At 50.9% G+C, this 22,786-nt stretch overlaps 1 protein-coding gene across 2 annotated transcripts; it reads right to left on the reverse strand.

Annotated features, from left to right (window-relative positions):
• Nucleotides 1-2,457: 2,457 nt before the first annotated feature.
• Nucleotides 2,458-22,291, reverse strand: SLC9A5 (solute carrier family 9 member A5). Of its 2 annotated transcripts, XM_044255957.1 has the most exons (16): nucleotides 22,090-22,291; nucleotides 18,581-18,883; nucleotides 16,218-16,381; nucleotides 15,949-16,027; nucleotides 15,490-15,667; nucleotides 14,705-14,925; nucleotides 14,285-14,487; nucleotides 13,976-14,065; nucleotides 13,813-13,883; nucleotides 12,976-13,105; nucleotides 12,400-12,488; nucleotides 12,112-12,238; nucleotides 7,851-8,021; nucleotides 7,280-7,349; nucleotides 6,497-6,631; nucleotides 2,458-3,913 (listed from the first exon to the last, which is right to left on the reverse strand). In XM_044255957.1, the coding sequence occupies exons 1-16, from the start codon at nucleotides 22,280-22,282 to the stop codon at nucleotides 3,441-3,443; spliced, it is 2,697 nt and encodes an 898-aa protein (XP_044111892.1). In that variant the 5' UTR covers nucleotides 22,283-22,291; the 3' UTR covers nucleotides 2,458-3,440. The 2 variants fall into 2 exon arrangements, with proteins under 2 accessions (XP_044111892.1, XP_044111893.1); XM_044255958.1 differs by lacking the exons at nucleotides 16,218-16,381; nucleotides 18,581-18,883; nucleotides 22,090-22,291 and having other exon boundaries at nucleotides 15,490-15,581; nucleotides 15,949-16,022.
• Nucleotides 22,292-22,786: the final 495 nt, after the last annotated feature.

The following is a 22,786-nucleotide window of genomic DNA, read 5'->3' on the forward strand; positions in this document are numbered from 1 at the left end:
ATAATACCCCAGACCTTCCAGATTGCTCTCACTTTTGGCCTAAATAAACTCCAAACTCCATACTGGCCTGGAAAACTCATCTGATCACAGATTTTGTTGCAAACTGTCCTCTACCTGGAAAGCTCATCTCCCCTAGTCAAACTCCTTCCTCCTTCAAAGCCTGGATGCAACTTAGGTCACCCCAAAGGCCCTGTCCAACATCTTGCCCAACCCAGGACTTGCTCACTCTCCTATTACACACATGCCTGCCTCTCCCCCAGCTGTACTCACCTGCTTTCTCCCCCTCCATCTCTGGCTAACCCTGTCTTCCCAGCTATTCTACCATCCTTAGTTACCCAGCACCAAGCCCAGGAGTCCCTCTGTACCCCCTCCTCCTACACGTTTAGTTGCCTGATTATGTGGTTTTGATTTCTACCACCTTTCTAATCTACAAATTCTCGAAGGATGTCGTTTCTGTGATCTCCCTTAAGAGGAGCTGCTTAAGATTATAGATCTCTGCATCCCCATTACTTTGCTGAGTCAGAACCTTGGGGCAGGCCCAGGAATCTACATGGCTTTTTTTTTAAAGGTTTATTTTTAGAGAGAAAAGGAGCAAGGAGGGGGAGGGGCAGAGGCCGAGAGAGAATCTCAGGCAGGCGTCCCACTGACTGCAGAGCCCCAATATGGGGCTCGATCTTAGAACCCCAAGATCACGACCTGAGCCGAAACCAAGAGTCAGATGCTTAACTCACCGAGCCACCCACCCAGGTGCCCCAGGAACCTGCATGTTTGACACTTCCTGGTGATTGCGACCCTAAAATCTAAGAATGGTTGCCTGCCCTCTCCAGCCTCTTCATGTCCTTAGGCTGCTTGAGCAGAACAAGCCTCCCGTCTCCAGCCTTCCTTTCTACCAGTCCATCCTCCACCAGGGGGTTTCTTTCGTTCCATCTGGCACCAACTGCATTTGAGCTCCCTGAAGCATATCACTGCCCACGCCCCTCCCCAGATCACAGTTCTCCCCGGCCAGCTCTCTGCCCCCTCCACAACTCAGCAGTCTTTCCCACACCAACTCCCACGACCCCAGCCTTTGTGTCCCCGGCTGGTCTCTTCACAGCACATCAGCCACTGCTCCTAGCATCTTGCCACATGTGCTCTGGGCATCCTTTGTTTATGCGGTTCTTTCTGCCTGGAAGGCACCCACCCACCCAACTTTGCCTGTATTGTCTGAACCCTTACATACACACACTTTCACATCCACTACCTCCTCACGAAGCCTTCCCAGATCTCCTCAGAGCCCCACAGTACTTTCCTCAATCCTCGCCTTGCGTCTAAAACCTGTAATGGCGAACATTAGTGATCCCTTACTGTAGGCCATGCTGTTTACTAGATTCTTCTCATTTTGTCACTTCGTCCTGACAGCAAACTTCGAAAATAAGTATACTTGCTTTTCCGTCTTGGAGATGAAGACATTGAGACTCACAGAGAGTATGTAACTTGCCTGAGCTGCTGTAGCTGGTAAGTGACAGTTGGACTGTTAATTCTAAGGTCCTATCACTGCCAGCTCTAAACAATGTGAGGGCAAAGCCCAGTTCTTCCCGTTTTCCCATTTGTAGCCCAGAGAAGGGAAGTGCTTGTTGACTACCTGTGTAACCTTCGCAGTGTCGAGAGTCCTTCAGATCTATAGAGACAGAAAGTAGATTAGTGATTCCCTAGAGCTGGGCAGGCAGGGGATGACGAATGACTGCCGACAGGCACAAGGTTTCCTGGGGATAATGAAAATGTTCTAAACTTAGATTGTGATGAGGGTTGTACAACTTTGTGAATATATTTAAAAAAACCTCTGAACTATATACATTTTAAACCGGTGAGTTTTGTAGTATATGTGTTGTATCTTAATAAAGATGGATGTTTTCTTAAGTGCTTCAGACACAGTGGGAATTGAATCAGGGGCTGTTGTTATCTAAAGGTTTTGGTCCCTAGATGTTTCTGGACCCCACACTACCCAATTTAGAGTGTAAACTCCCATGGTAACCAGCTCCCTTGAGATTGCCTCCCACCTGCCATGTGCAGAGGACTTCTGTTTATTTGTCCTATACCTGCCTCCAGATTTGCAAGGAAGGCTTCTCTGGTCCCGGGATGTGCTGGCTGCATCTTTAGGTACCTTGGGACCTATCTCCTGGAGTCTCTTTTCCCACTGGCCTCCCCCATTTTAGAGTGGGCTCCCAGTTCTGTGACTGTATGCCCAAACAGCGATCCCTGAACTGCCACTGCAGGTCCCGTGCTCAGGCGACCATATTGGAAGATAGAAGGGAGGAGGGAAAGAGGTCCAGAGGGCCCAGCAGTCCTTCCCAGGATCCCCCTCTATTTTCTCTCCTGGAAGCCCAGGGCAGACAGTCATAAGTTTGTATTTCCCTCATCAGATACCCCAGTTGCCCCTGTAGCCCTAGGACCCCCAGACACATGGACACAGGACACCCATTCATCCGAGAGATGTTTAATGTGTCTTAGGTTCAAGATACAAGACACAGGACAGGTGCTAACCCCAGGAAATTTTCCTGCCACCCAGTCAGCCCGCTTACCACTGCAGCCAGGTATCCCAGCCCCAGAGCAGTGAGACGGTGGCCCTGGAATACCTGGCTCCTTTCCTATTTGGGGAATGTCAAGGTGGTCATGGCCCAGAGGCCACTATCTCCCTTCCTCAGAAAATCCAGACCCAGGAATCTGAAAGATCCAGACTTGGATACAGAGCAGCAGATCTTCAGAGTGACCCCTGCCAAGAAATAGCCCAGATCTGAAGCCTGGCCTAGCCCTGTGGCCTTGATCCTGGAAAAGGAAGAACTACAGCCCCAATAACTGGCAGCAAAGGGAAGGAAATAAAGCAAGAATTGGACACAGGCTCCCACTGTTCCCTGCCCCCCACAACTGGCTATAGGTAGCGGACCCAACAGGGCAGCAAAGCCTAAGGTTGAGGCCTGCTCCACCTCCCACCCCATCTCTCTGAGGACCAGCCCCTCGAATAGCCTCAGTGCCAGGGCACTGTCCTTGAGCTGATGCTGGAGAGTGGGTGGAGGGCAGGAAAGGCCAGCATCAGCTATGGAATGATGCCCTCACTTTGGGGGCAGGAACAGCTGCCTAGAGTGACCCTAGGGGGACCCACTGAGGAAAGGGCATCAGCTTCCCAAGTGGCTGGGCCTACGACCTAGAAGTTCTGGACGGGGTCTTGAGCCAGGGTAAGGGCCTTATTGAAAGGGAAGGTGGCAGGGATTAGGAGCAGGGAAGGTGGTGAAAGGGCCCCTGTGAGGACCAGTCCAGGATACCCCTCTGACCTGCCCCAAGGAAGTCCAGTTGCTAGTTCAGGCTCTTCTGGCCCCTTGTCAGGCTAAGTGGGCTCCTCTGTCCATTGCCCAGGGAAGACTTCCCATAGGGGGGTCCAGCCTCCTGTTCCTCCTTGAGCCCGTGGGCTACAGCCGGCCACCTTTGTTGAACTGGATGCACCAGTGGGAGTTGGCTGTGCGTGGGCTAAGATGGGTGCGGTCCTCGTGTCCCATGAGGGGCTGCAGCTCCTGCTGCTGGGGGATGTCAGCGCTGCTCTCACTGCGAGAGCGGCCAGCTTTGGCCAGGCTTGGTGGAAAGGCGAAGCTAGGGCGTGGATCGTAAGGCAGGTCGAAAGGGGGCTGGGGCTCTTCAGCGGCCAGTGGGCAAGGAGGCAGGCGGGACATAGTTGGGGCCTGGGTACAGGGCGGGGACGCCAGGCTCTCCAGGGACGAGATGCTCTGGTTCCAGCCCGCCTGCATGTCCACGGGCACAATCTTGGTGGTTTCCGAGGACACGTAGACTGCCAGATCTCCCTGCCCACTCTTCCAGGGTAGCTCCTTCTCTGCACAGGTTGGGGAGGGGGGGATGATGCGTGGGCTTGGGCACACCTCAAGGCTCCCTGAGGACAGAGAGTACATAATGCACTCATCAGTAACACAGTGGAATCCTTCTCAAGTATCACGACATTTTCATAAATATATTCATTCCACAGTTGCCCTAATACATCCATATGTGTGATTCGTGGATGAGGGAAAGCTCTCTATTTTATCCCCAGCACCTAGCACAGGGCTGGGCACCCAGTAGTTGCTCAGCAAATACTGACTGAACAAAAGAAGATAATTCAATCCAGAGAAAGCAGGCGCCAGGCAGGGATAAAAGCCCATCTATGATCAAGTCCTCACCAGCTTGCAGCACTGGCCTCAGAAACCACATCCTGCCAGGCCCTGTCCCAGAGGAGACAGCAGCGAGGGTGAGGGAGATCGTGGGGCTCCACGCCAAAGGCTTTGGTGCTGGACGCCCTGCCTGAGCCTCCACCACAGCTGTTTGGTGGGACAGAGCCCAGAGCATGAGCTCATGCAAACCCCATAGCAGGCTGGATACTGTGCCACAGAGGGGACCTGGGCCAAGAGGCCCCGCACTGCTGGCAGCCGGCATAGAAAGCCAGGCCACTGCATGACAGGAAGTCTGAGGTTCTGGAAAAGAAGCCCCCTGGCCACATCCCGCCCCCTGTTCTCCCAAGTCAGTACAATACCTTGTGTATAATAGGCGCTGGGTCTGTACCCGCTCATTGAAAAGTCCTGCGGAGTCGAGTACATTATGAAATGCACTGATGCTGTGACTGGAAGTAAAACTCCCTCTCTTGAAAGACCCAGAATATTAAAATTTTAACCACCACCACCACCAATGAAAACAACAACAAAATTCACTCTTCAACTTTGGGGGAGGCTTCATTGGTCTGAGAACTATTAAGTGAAAGGGACAAAAATGAGCATATATCTCTTCTTTCCTGTATGAGCTGCACCTCAAAGTAATGAAGTCACTGAGGAGAAGTTTTTGGCGTAAGTGGTGCTGGTAATGCAGACAAGAGATGGAGAGTCCTGGATGCAGTGCTGGGACTGGCAATGACCGTCAGCGGCCCTGAAGACAGCTGGACAGCTGGGGGCGAACTTCACTACGGAGGGGTCGGGCTACCACCTGAACCCAGTGATCAGCAGTAACCTCCCAGAAGAGAGACCCCACCGGGAATGTGTTTCCCGATGTGATGCAATACAAAGTACACCATCACCGCCTCTGAAGGGTTCTTAGCAAAACATCTGAACCGAAGTCTGATCGAGATGTAATGACTGGTTTAAAGGAAATATAAGGCCCAGTGAAACATATGAAAATGATGCCTAGGGGATTCAGTCAGCAAAATCCAGACAAGGGAAGACTGTGGGACAAATAACCAGATTATTTCAATAAATACATGGGAAGGAAAGAAAGGAAAGGGGTAGGAACCTATATATCAGGGTTTCTCAAATTTGACACCACTGACAAGATGGAACAGATACTTTGTTGTAGGGCTGTCCTGTGCATCAGAGGACATTCAGCAGAGTCCCTGGCCTCTACTTGCTACACACAAGTGCACCTCTCCAGCTGTGGTGACCAAAATGTCTCTGGATATTGCCAAATGTCCCCTGCAGGCAAAGTCATTCCACTACCACTCCCTTGAGACCACTTGCTGTAGGTTACAGAGACTTAGCAACCAAATGTCATATGTGGGCCTTGTATGGGTTTTTATTTGAACAAATCTACTGTAAAAAAAAAAAAATTACAACAATCAGGGAAATTTGAACACACGATAAAGACTTTAGATATGATAACGGTATTGTGGTTAATATTTTTTAAGAAGACTATGTATCTTTTAAAGATACATGCTTGAGTGTTTATTGAGGAGATAATATGTTATCTGAGATTTGCTTCAAAAGAACCCAGAGAAGAGGGGGAGCATAAGTGAGGGAATAGATGAAATAAGATTGGTTAGAATCAGTAATTGCTGAAGCTGGGTAATGGGTAAATGGAAGTTTACTTTATTATTCTGCCTATTGTATATTCTGCAATTTTCCATAATAAAAAATTTTTTAAATGACCTCTGCAGAGCCAACTACAGTGATATTATGAGGAAGTTAGGTCTCCACATATGGAAACACGTATACATTGTTTTTTATCCACAACAATGCCATTTTGATGAACTCAGACTCCTCCCCCGGGCCAGGCTGCTACCCTCACCAGGGCTCTACCTGAGGGCAGGTATACTGAGCCTGGGTCACAATAGAGCCTAGTGTTAGGTTTGCTTGTCACCTCCTATGCCTCGCCAGACTGTAAAGGGAGGCTGGGAAGTGGTGACAAAGCTGTCGGCTTTGGAGTCAGATGGATCAGGTTCGAATTCTGGTTCTGCTGTGGGATGCCGGGCAAGCCCCAAGTGCCTTTGGCCCTATGAGCTCAGTTCCCCCACGTTGGTTGTGGTTGTTGTGAAGACTGAGTCAGATCAGGCATGTCAGATGTCTGATTATAAAGGAGATGCTCAGTAAATGTTGACTGGGGAATAAATGAGTAGGAAAAGGGAGTTGTCTGGAGGAAAGGCCGTGAGCAAAAAGGGAAGAAGGCAGCTGCACAGCTCCAGCCTGCCTGAGAAGGAGGGAGGCTGGGACGAAAGCATTACCTGAGACCTTGCCCTCTTGGAGAACCTCACTGGTGGCCCGAGCCACAAAGATGATCCCCTCGTCGTCCTCCTTCTCTGTCTCTGAACTGTCACTCTCCTCCTCCTCCTCAGACTCCACAGTTAAGATCACAGCAGCTGGACGGGGACAAGAAGCAAGTGGGGATGGCCAGCCTGGCAGCTGCCTCTTGGTGCCCCATAATCCCAATCCAGCTCCCTGTCCACCCAGGCAAGAGCCCACAGCTGGCACAGCCCCCTACCTTCTCCTCTGGCTACTTCAGTTCTGGCCTAGGGGTTGGGGCTGGAGAGGAAGGGAGGTGGGGTGCTTCCTCAGAGTAAGCCAGTGGGGAGGTTTTACTTTCTACCTCCTCCAACCTGTCCTCTCAGCCCCAGAGCCCATCATCAACTGAAAATATGAGCTTCTGGAAAGGTGAAAGGCCCATCAGTGCTCAGCTCATCCAAACTCTTGGTTTTGCAGACAAGACACTGGGCCTCAGGGGCTGCACACCCTTCAAGCTCCCCCCTTCTCCATGACACCTTCTCTAAGTCCTCAGGGCCTGTAACCTGTAGTTAGTAGCCATTAGACACCTCCTGCCATAAACGGAGATCTGCCTAGAATATGTCCAGCTTTGAAAATCAGGGAAGCCCATCGGGTCCCTGAAGGGAGGAGCCTCAAAAGTCTATGGCTCTGAATGCAGCACAGAGGAGATCCTCCAGGTTTTGGCTGATGGGCATCTGCCCTCCCAGATCTCTCCTCCCTCAGCCCCACCCCCACTCCCTGCTTGCCTGTGTCCTGAAAGCCCAGGTCTCGCAGAGGTTTCCCATTTGTGGCCTCAGTGTTAGCCAAGCCATCCTTCTGAGGACCAAGGAAAAAAAACCCTAAGCCTCTGACCTCAGCTCAAAACCCCAGCCCTGTTGTCAGAATCTATGTCAATCCCACTGGTTCCATCTGCCCTTGGCCCCCCAGGCAAGTGTTTGGAGTCTAAGTAACCTCTGCTCTGGCAAGGGCTCTGGACGCCTCAGCCTGGGCTGAATTAGGGACTCACGGAGCTCCCCCTGCCCCTGCCCCCCAGGAACCTGCCTTTCTCTTGCTGGGTTCATTTCTGGTAAAAGGTCCTGCTGCATCCCAGCAGGTAACTACCCACATGACAAGAAGCGGATCTCCCTCAGAAGGCCTCACCTTACCCTTCTGTGACTCCAGGAAGACGCAAAAGGGAACACAAACTATTGTACCCACCAAGGCCTTGAGGATTATCCAACTACGGGGCCCCCTGGGCTGGATTCCAATACTTGGGAGCTCGAAACTCCGCACCATCAGCATCCAGCCCCAAACAGAAGTCCCAGAGAAAGCACGTGCCTTCTTGCGACCAGTCTTGCGAGGTCGTGGCTTGCTCTTGTTGAAGCAGATGTTGTGCTTGGTGGACTTAAAGGACTCTAGCCGCCGCTTCATGTTCTGCTGGAAGATCTCCTTGTCCTGCCGTTCCTGAGCATCCTCTGAGATGAAGTGGCGGCTGCAGCTGGCTTTGTACTGGCAATGACAGCCCCACCCCGCCATGAGGCTGGGAGCCTTGGCCTCCCACAGGAACCCAGGCCACAGCACCATATGCACCATAGGCCCTGCTAGCCCAGTTTTTCCAGAACCAACCATGGATTAAAAAATAATAATAATAATAATAATAAGGGTGTGTGGGTGGCTCAGTGGGTTAAGCCTCTGCCTTCAGCTCAGGTCATGATCTCAGGGTCCTGGGATCGAGTTCCGCATCAGGTTCTCTGTTTGGAAGAGAGCCTGCTTCCTCCTCTCTCTCTCTCTGCCTGCCTCTCTGCCTACTTGTGATCTCTGTCTGTCAAATAAATAAAATCTTTTAAAAAAAAAAGAAGAAGAAGAAGAAATAGGAACCCAGACAGACTGTATTCTCAATTCACTGGGGGGAAAAAACTTCTTTTTATCACAAAACTATTCCCTCCAAATCTGGCATCCCTATCTTCTACTGCAATTCCCAATCCCCTCTGACTTGAAGTAACAAGAGGCAGGGGACCCTGTATCTTGTCCCTCAGGGCTACTACTATTTCCTTCTTTGCACTTCCATTTAGGAGCCTGGTCCCTGTGCCTGGCCCACACCACCCCCAAGGTACACAGGATTCTCCCTCCACAAGGAACTCTCTAGCCAGCCATTTCTGCAAAAACTTTGGACTTCCAGAACTATCTCTCCTGACAACCTGGACCCTCTCGGTCCAATAGCCACCTGCAACCAATTCAGCACCACGCCCATCATCTGTTCCTTCCCACTCTTCCTCACAAAGACCAAGCCCACTACATACCTACCTAGACTGCCAGATAGAAGTACTGCCATTTGGTCTGAATCATCTCATCTGGGCTCACCTCCCCAGTACCATCCTTTCCTATACCTTGTATTTTCTGCTGCCCTGAGCCGGTTCTAAGAGCTTTCTTCAAGTCTCCCATCAGCCCTCCTTGACCTAATCACCCAGAGGGCCCCCTCTCTCCCTCTCTCCCCGTGGTGCAGGAATCAGCTTTCTCCCAGGCCTCCCCTGAACCCTGGCCTCTCCCTTGCTCAGCCCATTCCTCCCTGCCTCCATCAGCCCCTGGCTCCCTGCTATTCCCTCTGCCCCAGAACCTTCACCGAAGGAGTGGTCACCATGACTACCCCCTGCTTTTAAGCAAGCTCCTGCCCATACTCCCCTGAAGAAAGCTTTCCACTGAAGGCACTGCTTCCCTTTTGCTGCCAAACTTTCATACTTTGATCCTGACACTTTCCCTCATACGCATTACTTTCTTAAAAGCCAGAAATACAACTCCAGAGTCCACGAGTCCATGGTGCTATGTTCTCCCTGGTCACCAGTGCCAAGGCTTGGCGTCTGGTTAGGCGCTGGCCTGACCTCTGTGGAGCATCCAGCTGTCCTGCCCCACACCTCCGAGACACACCATCTGCTACTGCTCCTCTCCCCTCCTTTGCTGGCTCCCCTTCCTTTTCTCCCATGTGGAGTCCTCACGGTGTTGTCCTTGGCCCTCCTCTCTCCCTTCCAAATGTTCTCTGGAGTGAACTAGCCCTTCCCCCAGTTTCAGCTAGCCATCAGACTGAGACCAGGGCGCCATCAGACCATATGCATTTGAATCACCTGGACAACTGACTAAACCCACCAGATTCTTAGCCTGTTCCATACTACAAATTCAGAATCTCCAGGAGGTAAAGTCAGGAATACTATTCTAGCAAACTTGTATTCTAGCAAACTCGTATTCTAACAAACTCCCACGAGGGATTCTGATCTCACCAGGTGAGAAAACCTCTGATGATAAAGGCTGCTTATAAATCTTAAGTTCTAGCCCTCATCTCTCTCTCAAACTATCATCTCATACTTGTAACTGCATACTAAACACTCCTGTCTCTTTCTGATGACAGTTCTGTCTCTTTCTCTGACGACATTTCTGTGAAAAACATGAAGAATCATAGATTGTGTTATGGTATACCTAAGTGGATTCAGAACTAGTTGAGTAACCATACCCAACAATACTTGGTCCATGTCAGTCTGGAGGAAAGTCTTTAGCAGCAGTCCACAGGGCTCTGTCCTCAACTCTATCCTGTTCAACATTTTATGTTGATTTGGATGAACACAAAGTTAGCAGGCTTAGCAAATTTTCACATCATGTGAATCTGAACAGATATTTGGTGCCAGACATGGGATCCAAACGATAGAATGATAGGCTAAATCACGTAAGATGACATTTAACAGGGATAAGCACAATCTTACTCCAGTTTTTTTAATTGACTATACAGGAACTGTACCCATTGACCAATCTTATGCACACACATCCATAAACAACCAATTGTTACATACATCCTGATGTGATACAGGAAGAAATACACAGCACACCTACTGAATGATCCTGAATCTGACCAGACCTCTAGATCTAGCTACCAGAAAATACAGGGGATGGAAGAACATGTTAAACACCGCCCCTGGAGTACAATCAGCAAAATCCATAAAATGGGAAATTCTCCGAAACGAAGTATCTAGTTTCTCAATAAATAAGCAAGTGGGTGACAAGGAGAAGGAACGATATATTAGAGATTTCTTCTTTAATAAAGAGACATATTTACCAAATGCAAAGTGTGGACTTTATTTGGATTCTGATTAAAACCATCTGGAAAAAAGAGGTTTATGAACACTGATTGGATATTTCATGTAAGAAGGAATTATTATTATTTGCTGTAAGTGATAATAGTACTATGATTTTCTATATATAAAATATATGTATATATACATGTAATATGTATAGAGTTCCTGCCACATAGAGATACGTATTGAAATATTTAGAGGTAATATGTCTGGAATTTGCTTTAAAATAATAAAATGTGGATGGGGTGAGGTGGGGGTACAGAATGTTACAAGATTAACCATGCATTGATAATTAGAGGAGCTGAGTGATGGATATATGAGTTATTTTATTGTCTAGTTTTGTGAATGAGTCTTAAGAAAAAATGAAACAAAATGAAACAAAAAAAACCCACAGGTAGGATAAGACAGCGTTTAACAGCCATTAACTGAGGAAGACATGGCGGGGCGGGGTGGGGGGGGTGCCCAATTGTAAGGACAATACGAAGCCTCAGAATGGTAAAACAAAGCTGGGTAGATTCTGAGCAGCGGGAAGAGAACGGCAAATTCTAGAACTAGAAAGGTAAGAGAGCCCCTAAGCCACGCCCTGGCCAACCACAGCTAGAGAAGCATTCTGGGTCTCATTTCTTATGACCAGAGAAGACACACCAGGGAGAGGAAATGCTGGCTTGAGGGCAAGAAATCCTATATGAAAGAGAACTTGTCTTGAAACCTTTGAAGGCTTATTCTGCAGAGCTGCAGAGGGTCAAATTAGGGCCAGTTAATGCCACCGAGTTAGGGGAAGCCACTTCTGCCTCAATGATAGAAACAACCTTGACTGTTAAAACTGCCAGGAATGGTAACAGCTGCTTTCCAGGTTCAGAAAAGTTCAATGTAATGGCTTGCTGCCCCCTTGTGGGGTTGCAGCAGATTCCCTCCTGGATAGGCTGGGCCTTCTAGCCCCAAAGCTTCCTGACCTGCTTTGGACTGACATTACCTAAGAGATGTCTGCCTTCCCCCGTGCTGAGCTGGTCCCATTGGCTTCCTCAGCACTCCTGCTTCTCTCTGCAACCCCATCAAGCCCTCTGTAGTCTGTCCCCTCCTATACCCTTCAAGACAACCACCCAATCCTATGTGTTCCTCTCCCTTACTACCACCCAGCTCTGATCTAATGTTTCACTCCAGCCTCCCAATTGGCTCTCCCTGTCTCTCACCCCACCCCTCCAATTTGGTCTGTGCTCTGCTACCAGAAGAAGACATCTTTAAACAGTGCTTGTATCAGGCCAACCCTTTCTCAAAAAAAAAAAAAAGAAAGAAAGAAAGAAAAGGGAAAAAAAGGCTAAAAGTTATTACAAGATGAAGCCCATGCTCTTCAACTGGGCATTTATAGCTCTCCACTAGCTGGCACCAACTGCCTCCTGCACCTGTAGTGATGGCCTCCCCAGACCACCCTCCCCCAACCACCCCCCAGCTCTCCCTTGGAACTCTCACACCCTGCCTGCTCTCACCCTGCGGCGTGGCTTGTAGAGGCCTCCACAGAGCAGGTGGTGCATCGCAGCATCCTCCCGGTCCCGGCCACTGCGCACTGTGTCAATCACCTGCAGATCCAGACATGCTCCACTGCCGCTCTCCCTCCTGCAGGAGGCAGGGAACACGTGTGCTAGGGAGGGGCCAGGAGGCACAGGCCAGGGGAGGGCAAAAGGCAAAGGTGCCCACACATCTTCCCTGAAAGGGTTGCAGAGAGAGGGCCCAGTAGAGAGGAGCTTGAGGAATCGGAAGGGGGCTAAAGGACTTACAGCAGGTTGGTGACAGAGGTCTCTGCCACAGAATTGCGGCTGGGCATAGAGGGCAGAGTGAGCCCTGTGGAGGACAAGACATGGCCTCCCTGCAGGGGCCAAGACAGAGGTCAGACGGCAGTCAGATGGAGGGTGGCCCAGACAGTCAAAGGGTAATAAAAAGAACAATAGTTAACACTTATTCTGCTCTTTGATCTTCTAGGTACTGTGCTATGCACTTTAAATATTGAATCCACAAAACTCCATTACATAGGTATTCTTATTCCTGCCTTCTTACAATTGAGGAAACTGAGACTCAGAGATGATAAGGGACTTACCCAAGATCACAAGCCTGTAAGCGATAAGAATTGAACTGCATCTGCTGACTCTAGAGTCCAGCTCTTTCTCAGCTTTCTCTACTGCCTGCCAGACTCTGAATTCAGCATCAGGTCAGGCCGGTTCCTGCAGCTGCCACTTCATCAGACCATGGAGTCAGCTGGGAATTCCCAACTGCCTGCTCAGGTCCTGCCTGTTTGTCACCCCTTCCTGTCTTGATCTACTGGTTACCTGCCAACCCACCACTGGCTGCTGGCCCACCTGGTCCACGAAGCTGATGGCATCCCGGATGTTGAGTCTATAGTACACATCCCAGATCTGGTCCCGGATGCGGTAGGCTGACCGCCGCATCAGCAGCTGACTCAGGTACTTCTTGTCAAACTGCTCCCACCTATGGAGGATGTCAGGCCCAGCCCTGAGTGCCATCCCCAAAGCCCAGCTGGCTGGCCCTTCCTCAAATGGGGCAGGGGCACTGCCAGCACTGGCCTGGCTCTCTTGGTGTGGGCCTCAGCCATGGAGTATCTCATAGCTATTCCTGGCCCTTATGGAACTTAAAGCATTATGGGAAAGACTGACATTAAATTGAAGTTATTGCGAATAACTAAAATTGCAACCATAACAAGAACTACAAAGGATAGAGTATGATAGGGATTTGTCCTAGTCAGGGAGGCCAGGAAAGTCCTCCTTAGAGATTTGATGCCTATGGTGAGATCTGAAGGCTGAACAGAGGTTAAGTAGGTTGAGAAGGAGGCAGGGAATATTCTGATATACAGAATATGGGCAAAGGTCCCAGTGGCAGGGTAGGGGATCCTGAGATTCTAAACCAGATCTGTGTAATGAGCAAGCAGAGAGTCGAAGGCAGAGCAGAGCACGATGAGGCTGGAGTCTGGCAGGTGCCAGACAACACAGGGCCAAGCAGGCTTCCCTGGGAAAACCTGTCTTATCCTGAGAGTACTGGGATGCCACTGAAGAGCTCCTGGCAGAGGTCAGCCAGCCCAAGTCTGGCTGTGTCCCTTCTCAGAAGTGTGGCACATCCCCAGTGCTGCCCTGGCTGGTGGGGCTGGTGTTGCTGAAGGAGCCTTGGGGGAGCTCCCTCACCTGTCCCTCCAGTAGTGATAGCCATGGTGCCCCACAACGTCCTCCACTGCAGCCAGAATGTGGTCAAAAGTCTAGAAGGGGGTGGGTAGGGGGACTGGATCAGGACTCTGCTCAAAACAGAAGGAAGAGAGGTATGGGTGGAGGGATGGGGTTTGGTACCCACGTGCTCATGCAGCTCCTGGTTCAGGGTAGGTTTGTGATGCTCACTCCTCTTCACCTTCAGCCACTTGACCAGTGGCTTGATGGTTAAGCCCTATGGACAGGCAGCAGGTGAGCCCTGCCCTATCCAGTTCCCTGCTGCCTTTTTCTCCCCAAAATTAGACCTCAGCTCTGGACCTCCACCTCACTGCACTCAAGGTCTGGTAAGTCAGATCCCTATTCCCCAAAGAGAGGAGCCCCGGTCCCAATGGCTCCACGCCTCCCCCAGGGCCTGCCGGACCCTCTCCCTACCCAGCCTCATGGGCTCTCCCACCTGCACAATGACTGTGAAGAAGACCACCACAATAGTGGTGGCCACAAAGTAGTCCTTGGCAGGGACCTTGGTCCTGTCCAGTAGGATGACGAGAGCGAAGGCCACAGCCCCCCGCAGGCCCCCATAGGACATCACCACCTGGTCAATCTTGTCCAGAGGGACCAGCCGGAACTGATTCAGCACCCACGTCTGCAGGACTACGCCTACAGCAGGAGGGAGGCCAGTGGGAGCAGGGCATTGGGAGTGGAGGACCCAGGAGTGGACGGCACCAAGTATCTGGGCTAGGGTCTCACAGGGGTTGGGGGGATGAGCAACGGGGCTGGGGGGGCTTAGGAACTGACAAGGATGTGGACTCAAACTGGGGGATGTGCTGGGGCAGGGCAGGAAGGAGAGTGGGAAATCAGAGGGTACTGGCAATACCGAGGGCTCGGAAGAACAGGATGAAGAAGAGGGTGCCCAGCACCAGCCCAGAATCCCAGGCCCACTTGGAAGAGTCCACAGCTGAGATGCCAAGCAGCATGAAGATGACAGTCTCAGCGCAGCTGGCTAGAGTCTTCATTGTGTATTTGACAGCGGTGCGTGACTTATGGGAGATGTTGGCCTCCACGTACTTCTTACAGCCCAGGCCACACATAGTCACCCTGGGAGAGGAATGGACAGACAAGGCACGTAAGGAGGGGTTGCAACCTCTGGGGTTGGAGCGTGCCACAGGAGGGGTGTTGCCCATCACAGGATGTCAGGCCATCAGAGCTGAGCCCAGAGACATAGAGATTATCTCAGGATAGCTAGTGGTGGGTGGTCTTGGGATAAGGCTCCAAATCTGCAGGTTCCCACTCAGTGCCTCCAGGGGAAGCTGGGAGAAACATGCTCTGACTAGCATCCTCTCTGAGGCATCTTTTACAGTGCTGCGGCCATTAGAGCTGGTGGCACCAGGCCTTGAGGTCCACTTCTAGCTCAGCCTATACCCCAGAGAGTGCTTCAGGCAGAAGAAAGTTGGGTTCTGAGGTGCCCAGGGCAGTGCTACAGGCAGATCCTGAAACATTACCTGAGGTCTGTCATCTCCCCAGGGGAGTTTGAGGCTCCCACTACCACAAGGGTTCAGGGAAGCCTACTGCCTCCTCAGGGTCCTGCTTCTGCCCACGTAAGGGGCAACCATCTCCAATGCCCCCTCCCAGCTGCCTACATGCAAGGCCCCCAGGACTCACGCAAGAATAGCAGAAAGCGAGGCCATTTCAGCAGTGAGGTAGGCTGCATAGGCGAGGAGGAAGACCAGCAGCGGCTCGATGATGCGGACCCGCTTGGTGAAGCGTGTGGTCAGGGCCAGGAGGAAGGCAAAGACTAAGCCCACAGCTGCCCCGCCCAGACTGACCACAAACAGGGAGGCTGGGGGAGGAGTGGGTTGTCAGCATGACCCCTGGCCCGGACCCCACCCGGGCAGACAAGACTGCTGCCTGGCAGGGAGCGGAGGACAATGCCCACTGTACTCCCCGGGGGTCAGGATCCCAAAGCCAGGATCCCGGGAGAGCCACTCCTTCTCAGGTTTTGGGGACCCCATTTCTCCATAGTGGAGGGAAGGGAATGAGGCAACCCAACAGCCTCTGCTGTCCTGACGCAGTTGGGGGGGCAGGGACTCAGCAACCCAGCCAAGAGGGGAAAATACTGACCGACTCCTTTCAGGTAGTCAGCAGCCTGCACGTTGGCAGAGCCCATCTCCACAAAGGAGTTGCAGACTTTGTACAGCACCTGAGTGAGAAGAAGAGAGTCAGGAGCAAGGAGAAGGAAGCCCCAACTGGGACTGCCAGGAGAAGGTGAAAACTGAGGCCATGTTTCTCCCCCAGGAGACCCAGGGAAGGGTCTGAGCATGCTCAGACACCCAACCAGTCAGACCATGGCAGCGGGGGTCAGGGAATAGCAGCCAACTGAGCATTCTCACCACGGTGACGGCATCATTGAGCAGGGACTCGCCAAAGACGATGATAAAGAGAGTGTCGTTGACGTGCACCTCCTCAAAGACAGCCAGCACAGCCACGGGGTCCACTGCTGAGATGAGGCTCCCGAATAGCAGAAAGTCCAACAAGCTGGCCTGCACTCGAGGGGCTTTTGAGGGATAGATGGGGGACAGCAGCTGATGAGGTATCCAGTCTCCCACAGCATTCCCTGTGACAAGCCCTAGCTCCCCACCCCACTGTGGAAACAAGGATGCCCAGAGAGGACTTGGGATGGTGAAGAGTGTCAGCCCGCAGGTCAGGAGACTTGAGCCTAAGGCCTGGCTTTGCCACTTACCAGCTCTGTGATGTTGGCGCTGTCACTGTCACATGACTTCTCTTAAGCCATGCCTCCTCATCTGCCTACCTCACGAGATTGCTGCAAAATCAACCCAGGAGATGGCTAAGAAAGCTCTAAGTAACCTGAAAAGTTAAGGGGGCGCTGAGAATAAAAATTTCAACTACATAAGTAAGAACCACTAGCTGGTGGAAACTGGCTGCTGACTAGCTTTATTAGAGATAAGAACAAGAGAGTGCTTTCTCCCACATCTGTGGTTCTCAGCCTAAGGGATGTGACACAATTCTCAGCAGGAGGGGGAGGGGCTGTCCATCTATGAGAGCTCAGTATGCTAGGAAAACACCCACTGTGGGGAGAACTTGAATATGACACAGAGTCTCTGTGAGCCTCAGTTTCTTCATGTATATACTGAGAATAGTAACAGTATCTACCTCAAAAGCTTCTTTATTTAGCCAGAGCCTCATGCATAATAAGCACCTAATAGATATTACTTATTGTTATTCTTATCTAATGTCCTCCCTTCCCTTCCTGCCCCGAAGAGTTCACTCACCCATTCGGAAAACCAGGTTGGAGTCCTCAAGTAGAAATTGCAAACCTCCCCTTGTGCCTTGGAAGAAGTCTGAATTATCAAAATTCAGAATTGAATGGATTTGGGTATAGGAAATGAGGAGGAAGGAGCAGGAAGGCAGCCTGAGGGCAAAGAGCCCCAGTAAAACAGACCTCTCCTACTAACATTGGACCTATTATCAAATGAACCTAAGGACTTCTATTTCCTCATCTATTAAGTGGGACAAATTATATGCTAAAAGGGTTGCTGTAAAGAGTCCGTGGAATAAGTAAAGAGAGAACACTCAGTGTAATGTACTGCAATATGTGGATGTATAATGTGGATTTAATAACAATAATAATAATAATAATAATAGGGGAACCTGGGTGGCTCAGTTGGTTGTGGGACTGTCTTCAGCTCGGGTCGTGATCCCAGAGTCCTGGGATCGAGTCCCGCATCGGGCTCCTTGCTCCTTGGAGAGTCTGCTTCTCCCTCTGACTTTCTCCCCTCTCATTCTCTCTCTGTCTCTCTCTCAAATAAATAAATAAAGTCTTTTAAGATAATAATAATAATAGTAATAATAACAACAACAACAATAGGGGTGCCTGGCTGGCTCAGTCATAAGAGCATGTGACTCTTGACCTCAAGGTTAGCAGTTCAAGCCCCATGTTAGGTGTAGAGATTACTTTAAAAAAAAAAACAATTTAGGGGTCTCTAGGTAGCAGTTGGTTGGGCACCCGACTTGGTTTTGGCTCAGGTCCTGATCTCAGCATCTTGAGATCCAGCGCCGCCTCAGGCTTAGCGCTCAGCAAGTGTGCTTGATTCTCTTCTCCCTCTGCCCCTCCCTACTATGCGCATGTACTCTCTCAAATAAATGAATGAATCTTTAAAAAAAAAGAAAGAAAAGAAAAGGGGTGGCTCACTGAATGAAGCATGTGACTCTTGATCTTAGCGTTATAGGTTCAAGCCCCATGTTGGGTGTAGAGATCGCTTAAAAATAAAATCTTTTTTAAAAAGTTAAAAAAAAATCTTAATTTTAAGAAAAAATAATAATAACAGAAAACCACCCTGACGTGACTTGGGCAGAGCCAGGATGGTTGGCCCTCATGGAACAGTGAATCGTATCTCAGGGGAGCAAGGCTGGCAAGTGGCAGTGTGGTGACAGAGGGCAGGAGGCAGCAGAGTAGTAATGCAGGCTTCCCAGCCTCGGCAGCCCACACACAGCTGGGAGCCAGGCCTCTGCTCAGCTGTCATGCTGCAGGAGCCCAGACTCAACTGGCAGAGACCTAAATGAAGGCTGAAAGCCCATCTGGAGTGTTGCCTTGCACTCCAGGTGGGAGCGACCTAAGATGGAGCTCTCAGGGCATGGCTCTTGCCAATATGGGATCTCCAGAGCTGGAGAAGGGAGTTGGGTGACGAATCTAGTAAAGTCTCCCTCTGCCAGTCCAGGTCCTAGGGTCACTTACCCACAAGTCCAGCCTGCTGCAGGCCCCAGAGGGCAGCACCTGTTGTGAAGGCATTCCAGAGCGTGCCCACCACGGCGTAGGTGAGGATGGCACCCAAATTGTCAAAGAACAGCCTGCTAGGCATGAAATAGCCCGAGTCCAGCACAATAGGAGGCAGCAGGAAGAGGAAGAATGTGCCTGGCTCCAGCTGGTACTCAGCTTTCTTGGCCACAGCCAAGACAATGCCTCCAAGCACCAGTCCCAGCAAAATCAGCAGGCAGCTCTCAGGAACCAGCGATGTCACCTTCCGAGACAAGTGAAACACTACAATGCAAGAAGAGGGCAGGACCTATCAGCTTATGGGACGGGGAGAGACACACACACACACACACACACACACACACACAGAGGTCTTTAACCTCCCAGTCTCAGAGGGTTATCCAAGGTCAGGAAACCTGACCCTGGGACCAAGGAGGAGAAAAGAAAGGCAAGACTGCTCAAATCTCCAGCTTGCATGGCTACAAGCCCTCTGCTGCAGCTAAGGTTGTCTGTCTCTTGGTGCTTCTGTCATGGTAACATAGGCCTTTGCTTGCTCTTTCCATTTCTGGAAATGTCCCCTCCTCTCTACTCTCATCCTCAGGGGACCTCACCTTTCTCTCTGAGCTCCCTTATTCATGGCTATTATTTGAGCCTCAGCAAATGTTAGTTGGTATATTTTTATGCATAACATAGCTATAAAAATCAGGGCCTCTACAGTCAGACTGTCTGCGTTTGAAAACTAGCTCCTCTATTTCCTAGTTCCATGGGCTCTGAGCACTTAACTTCACCTCTCTTTCAGTTTTCTCATGAGCAAAATGGGAATAAAAACAGTTATCATCTCATAGAGTTGCTGGGAGGTTTAAATAAAACAATCTACTTGATAGCACTTAACCCAGTGCTTTATCATAAGCACTCAGTAAACATTACCTAATATATTATGTCCTGCTTCCTAACTGGACCATAACACATATTATACATCCTAACCCAATGTGCTTCTCATTATATAGGCTCAACTAATGACACAATAGCTTTAAATTAAATTAAAACAATAGTTTTAAAAACACTGGGTTTTTAGCAAGAAGATCTCCAGTTCTTCTGGCTCCATCACTTTCTAATGTGTGATCTCAAACTATTTAATTTACCTGAACTTCAATTTCCTCTCCTGTAATATAGGAAAAATACCTTTCACCCAGGGTGAGGATAAAATGATATAGTGTGAATGTGTCCAGCAGGATATCAGATATATAGTAGGTTCTCAACAAATGTTGATTGAAAATGACTCTAGGGAAGGGATGCCTGGCTGGCTCAGTCAGTGAGGCATGCCACTCTTGATCTCCGGGTTGTGACTTTGAGTTGTATATAGAGATTACTAAAAAAATAAAAAATCTTGGGGCGCCTGGGTGGCTCAGTGGGTTAAGCCTCTGCCTTCAGCTCAGGTCACGATTCCAGGGTCCTGGGATCGAGCCCCATATTGGGCTCTCTGCTCGGCAGGGAGCCTGCTTCCCCCCCTCTCTCTGCCTGCCTCTCTGCCTACTTGTGATCTCTCTCTCTGTCAAATTAATAAATAAAATCTTGTAAAAATATATATTTTAAAAAATAAAAAAATAGATTAAAAATCTTTTTTTTAAATGGCTCTGTGGGAAAATAATGACAGAACTGTCCCCAGGAAAAGAAGAGTAGTATGAAATGGGTGTCTAGCATTATTGCCACTCTTATCTTTCCCCACTAAAATAAACTCTTTTGGCTTTCCCCTGGGCCCTGAGATCTGAAGTAAACACCTCTACCCATACCTGGAGTGGCAGATAATGGAAGTGGCCTCCACATTAGCATATGTCAGACCCAATGCTAAGACAATGTGCCCTTTGGAAGCTGTACCCAAAGGGCTTAGAGCAATTCCAGGCACATAATGGGAACTACATAAATTTCTATTGAATAAAAGGGAAAAAAAACTTCCTAGCAATGAAGCTGAGGGAAGTTATCCCTGATTGTCCTACTGATCTCTCCCATCCTCTGTGAGGATTTGTGTGTGTGTGTGTGTGTGTGTGAAAGAGGGGGGGGGGAGGTGTGCTAATGAAGAGGCTCTCTTCTACCTCCAGAGGAGGTGACTTCCAACCTAGCCAAAACACTAGAATTTATGGGGGAAACTACATTTGTTGCTATATAAACCCCATATAAGACAGTAACTTTCCCGCAACTCATAGACTCCTCAGCAAACCCAATTCTCAGCTCCCAAATCTAGGCTCCTCCCACTTGCTCCCATTGCTGCCAGGCTCTAAGGTAAAATCAGTCATAGATCTGCCCACACACATCCCTACCTTCAGTTCCCCTCTCCTCTCCTTCAGGGACTCCATTCCATTCTCACTTCCAGGGCATGCATCAGCCCCAACACTGCAATCCAAAAACCTATCACCAAATCCTGTTCTCAGGCAGAGCTAGGTTCCCTGAAGGCATTCAGGCCCCATTTTCCGTTATTAATGGGCTGCCAGAACAGAGTGGAAAGTAGTTCTGTTCCTGCCCAGCCTCCCCTCATCCCCAGCAGAGTCCCTGGGGGAGTAGAGGGGCAAATTCTAAGCTGTGTGATTCCTACAGGAAGACTGTATTGGTGAGATTGGAGTACAGCCTGTGCCAGCATAGCTGGGGAGTGAGTAGCAACGCTCAGCTATAATTAGTCACCCCCACAGCAGAGCCTGAACAACAGGGAGAAGGAGGAGGGTCTCCGGTGGGAGGAGGGACCAGTGGCTGCTCAGAAGTGGGGAGGAAGGGGCAAAGACAAGGAAAAGCAGCTCTATTCAAGGTAAGGAATGTGAAGAACAACCTTCAATGTTGTGCAGACTGAAGGTCGGATGTATGAAAGCACCTAGTGTAGGCAGCAGAGAGTAAGGCCCTAATAAATGGAAGATTTTCTTTCTTTCTTTTTTTTTTTTTTACCCAGAAATGGGAAGAATGTAGACCTGAATTATTGGGGGGGGGGGGTCCTGCTAAGCACACCTAAAGAACGGTGCATCTATAGGAGAGCAGAGGGGAGCTAGAGGAAAAGTGGCAGTCTAATATCCCAAGAGTGGACACTTGTACGTGGTCTCCTGGGAAGACTGCTCCTGCAGATCCAGAATGCCTGGATTTGCTGGAGGACACTATCTCCACAGTATCCCCACACATCTTTGTTGCTGACAGAGGTTTCTAGGAGCCTGGAGATTGGTGGAGAAGAGGCCAGACGATAGGGCTTACGCGGAGGAGGGGGGCTGAGAGAGCAAAGGAGTGTAGGGATGAGGCTGGAGAGAGCTGGGGCAGCCCTCAGAGAAGGCCAATCCTCAGACCTCCACCGCGGGGAGGGGAGGAGGAAGAGAGGGCGCAGGAACTCTGAGAGCCCGGATTTGTGGAATCGGAACCTGAGTCCTGGCACTGTGCAAGAAGCCGACCCAGATCTGGGGACTGGGGGTTGAGGGCGGGTCCGCTGCCGGCCGCTGGCCTGGCGCTCACACACACGCACTCACCGATTTTGGCCAGGCTGGCCACCAGGATCCACAGGGCTACCAGGTAGGGCGCCTCCACCTCGTGCCACTGCCAGCGGAAGAGCGCCAGCCCTGGGGGAGGCTCGCCGGACGACCCCGGCTCCTGGGTGGGCGCTTCGGTGGTGGCCGCCCCCGCCAGGGGCAGCCCGAGCAGCGGGAGTGAGGCGAGCAGCATCCTGCTGCCTGCCTAGCAGCCCTCCCAGCACCGCACGGCCGCCGGCCCCGCGTCGCCGCCGCGCCTACCGGCCGCCCCCGCGTCACAAGCACGTGGGGCTCGCTCCCCCCAATCCCAGCTCCGAAACCCCCAAGCCGAGTCCGGACTCCGAGACCGTCCCCCGGGCGTCCGGACTCTGGACCCCTGCTCCTCCCGCTCTAGACCAGTCTGAGCTCTGGAAACCCCCCAGTCCAGCTCTCCAAGTCCCGAAACCTATTCCTTCGAGTCCAATCCCCCAAACCTTCCCCAAAGCTCCTCTGACCCGGTTTCAGAGCTGTGAGGTGCCCCAGCCCTCCGGAGGCGCGGCCGCTTCCCACCCGCCGAAGGAGGTAGCGGGTCGCGGAAGTGGAGGGGGCGTGCGGGGGGCGGGGGGCGGGCCGGAGCGGCTCATCTCCCTCACAGCTAGTGCAGACCGGCGGCGAGGAGCCCGCAGCTGGTACTGAAGGCGCGGGCCCCGCCGCTGCC

The sequence above is a fragment of the Neovison vison genome, chromosome 7, assembly GCF_020171115.1.
Source record: "Neovison vison isolate M4711 chromosome 7, ASM_NN_V1, whole genome shotgun sequence".
In the NCBI taxonomy this organism is placed as follows: Eukaryota; Metazoa; Chordata; class Mammalia; order Carnivora; family Mustelidae; genus Neogale; species Neogale vison.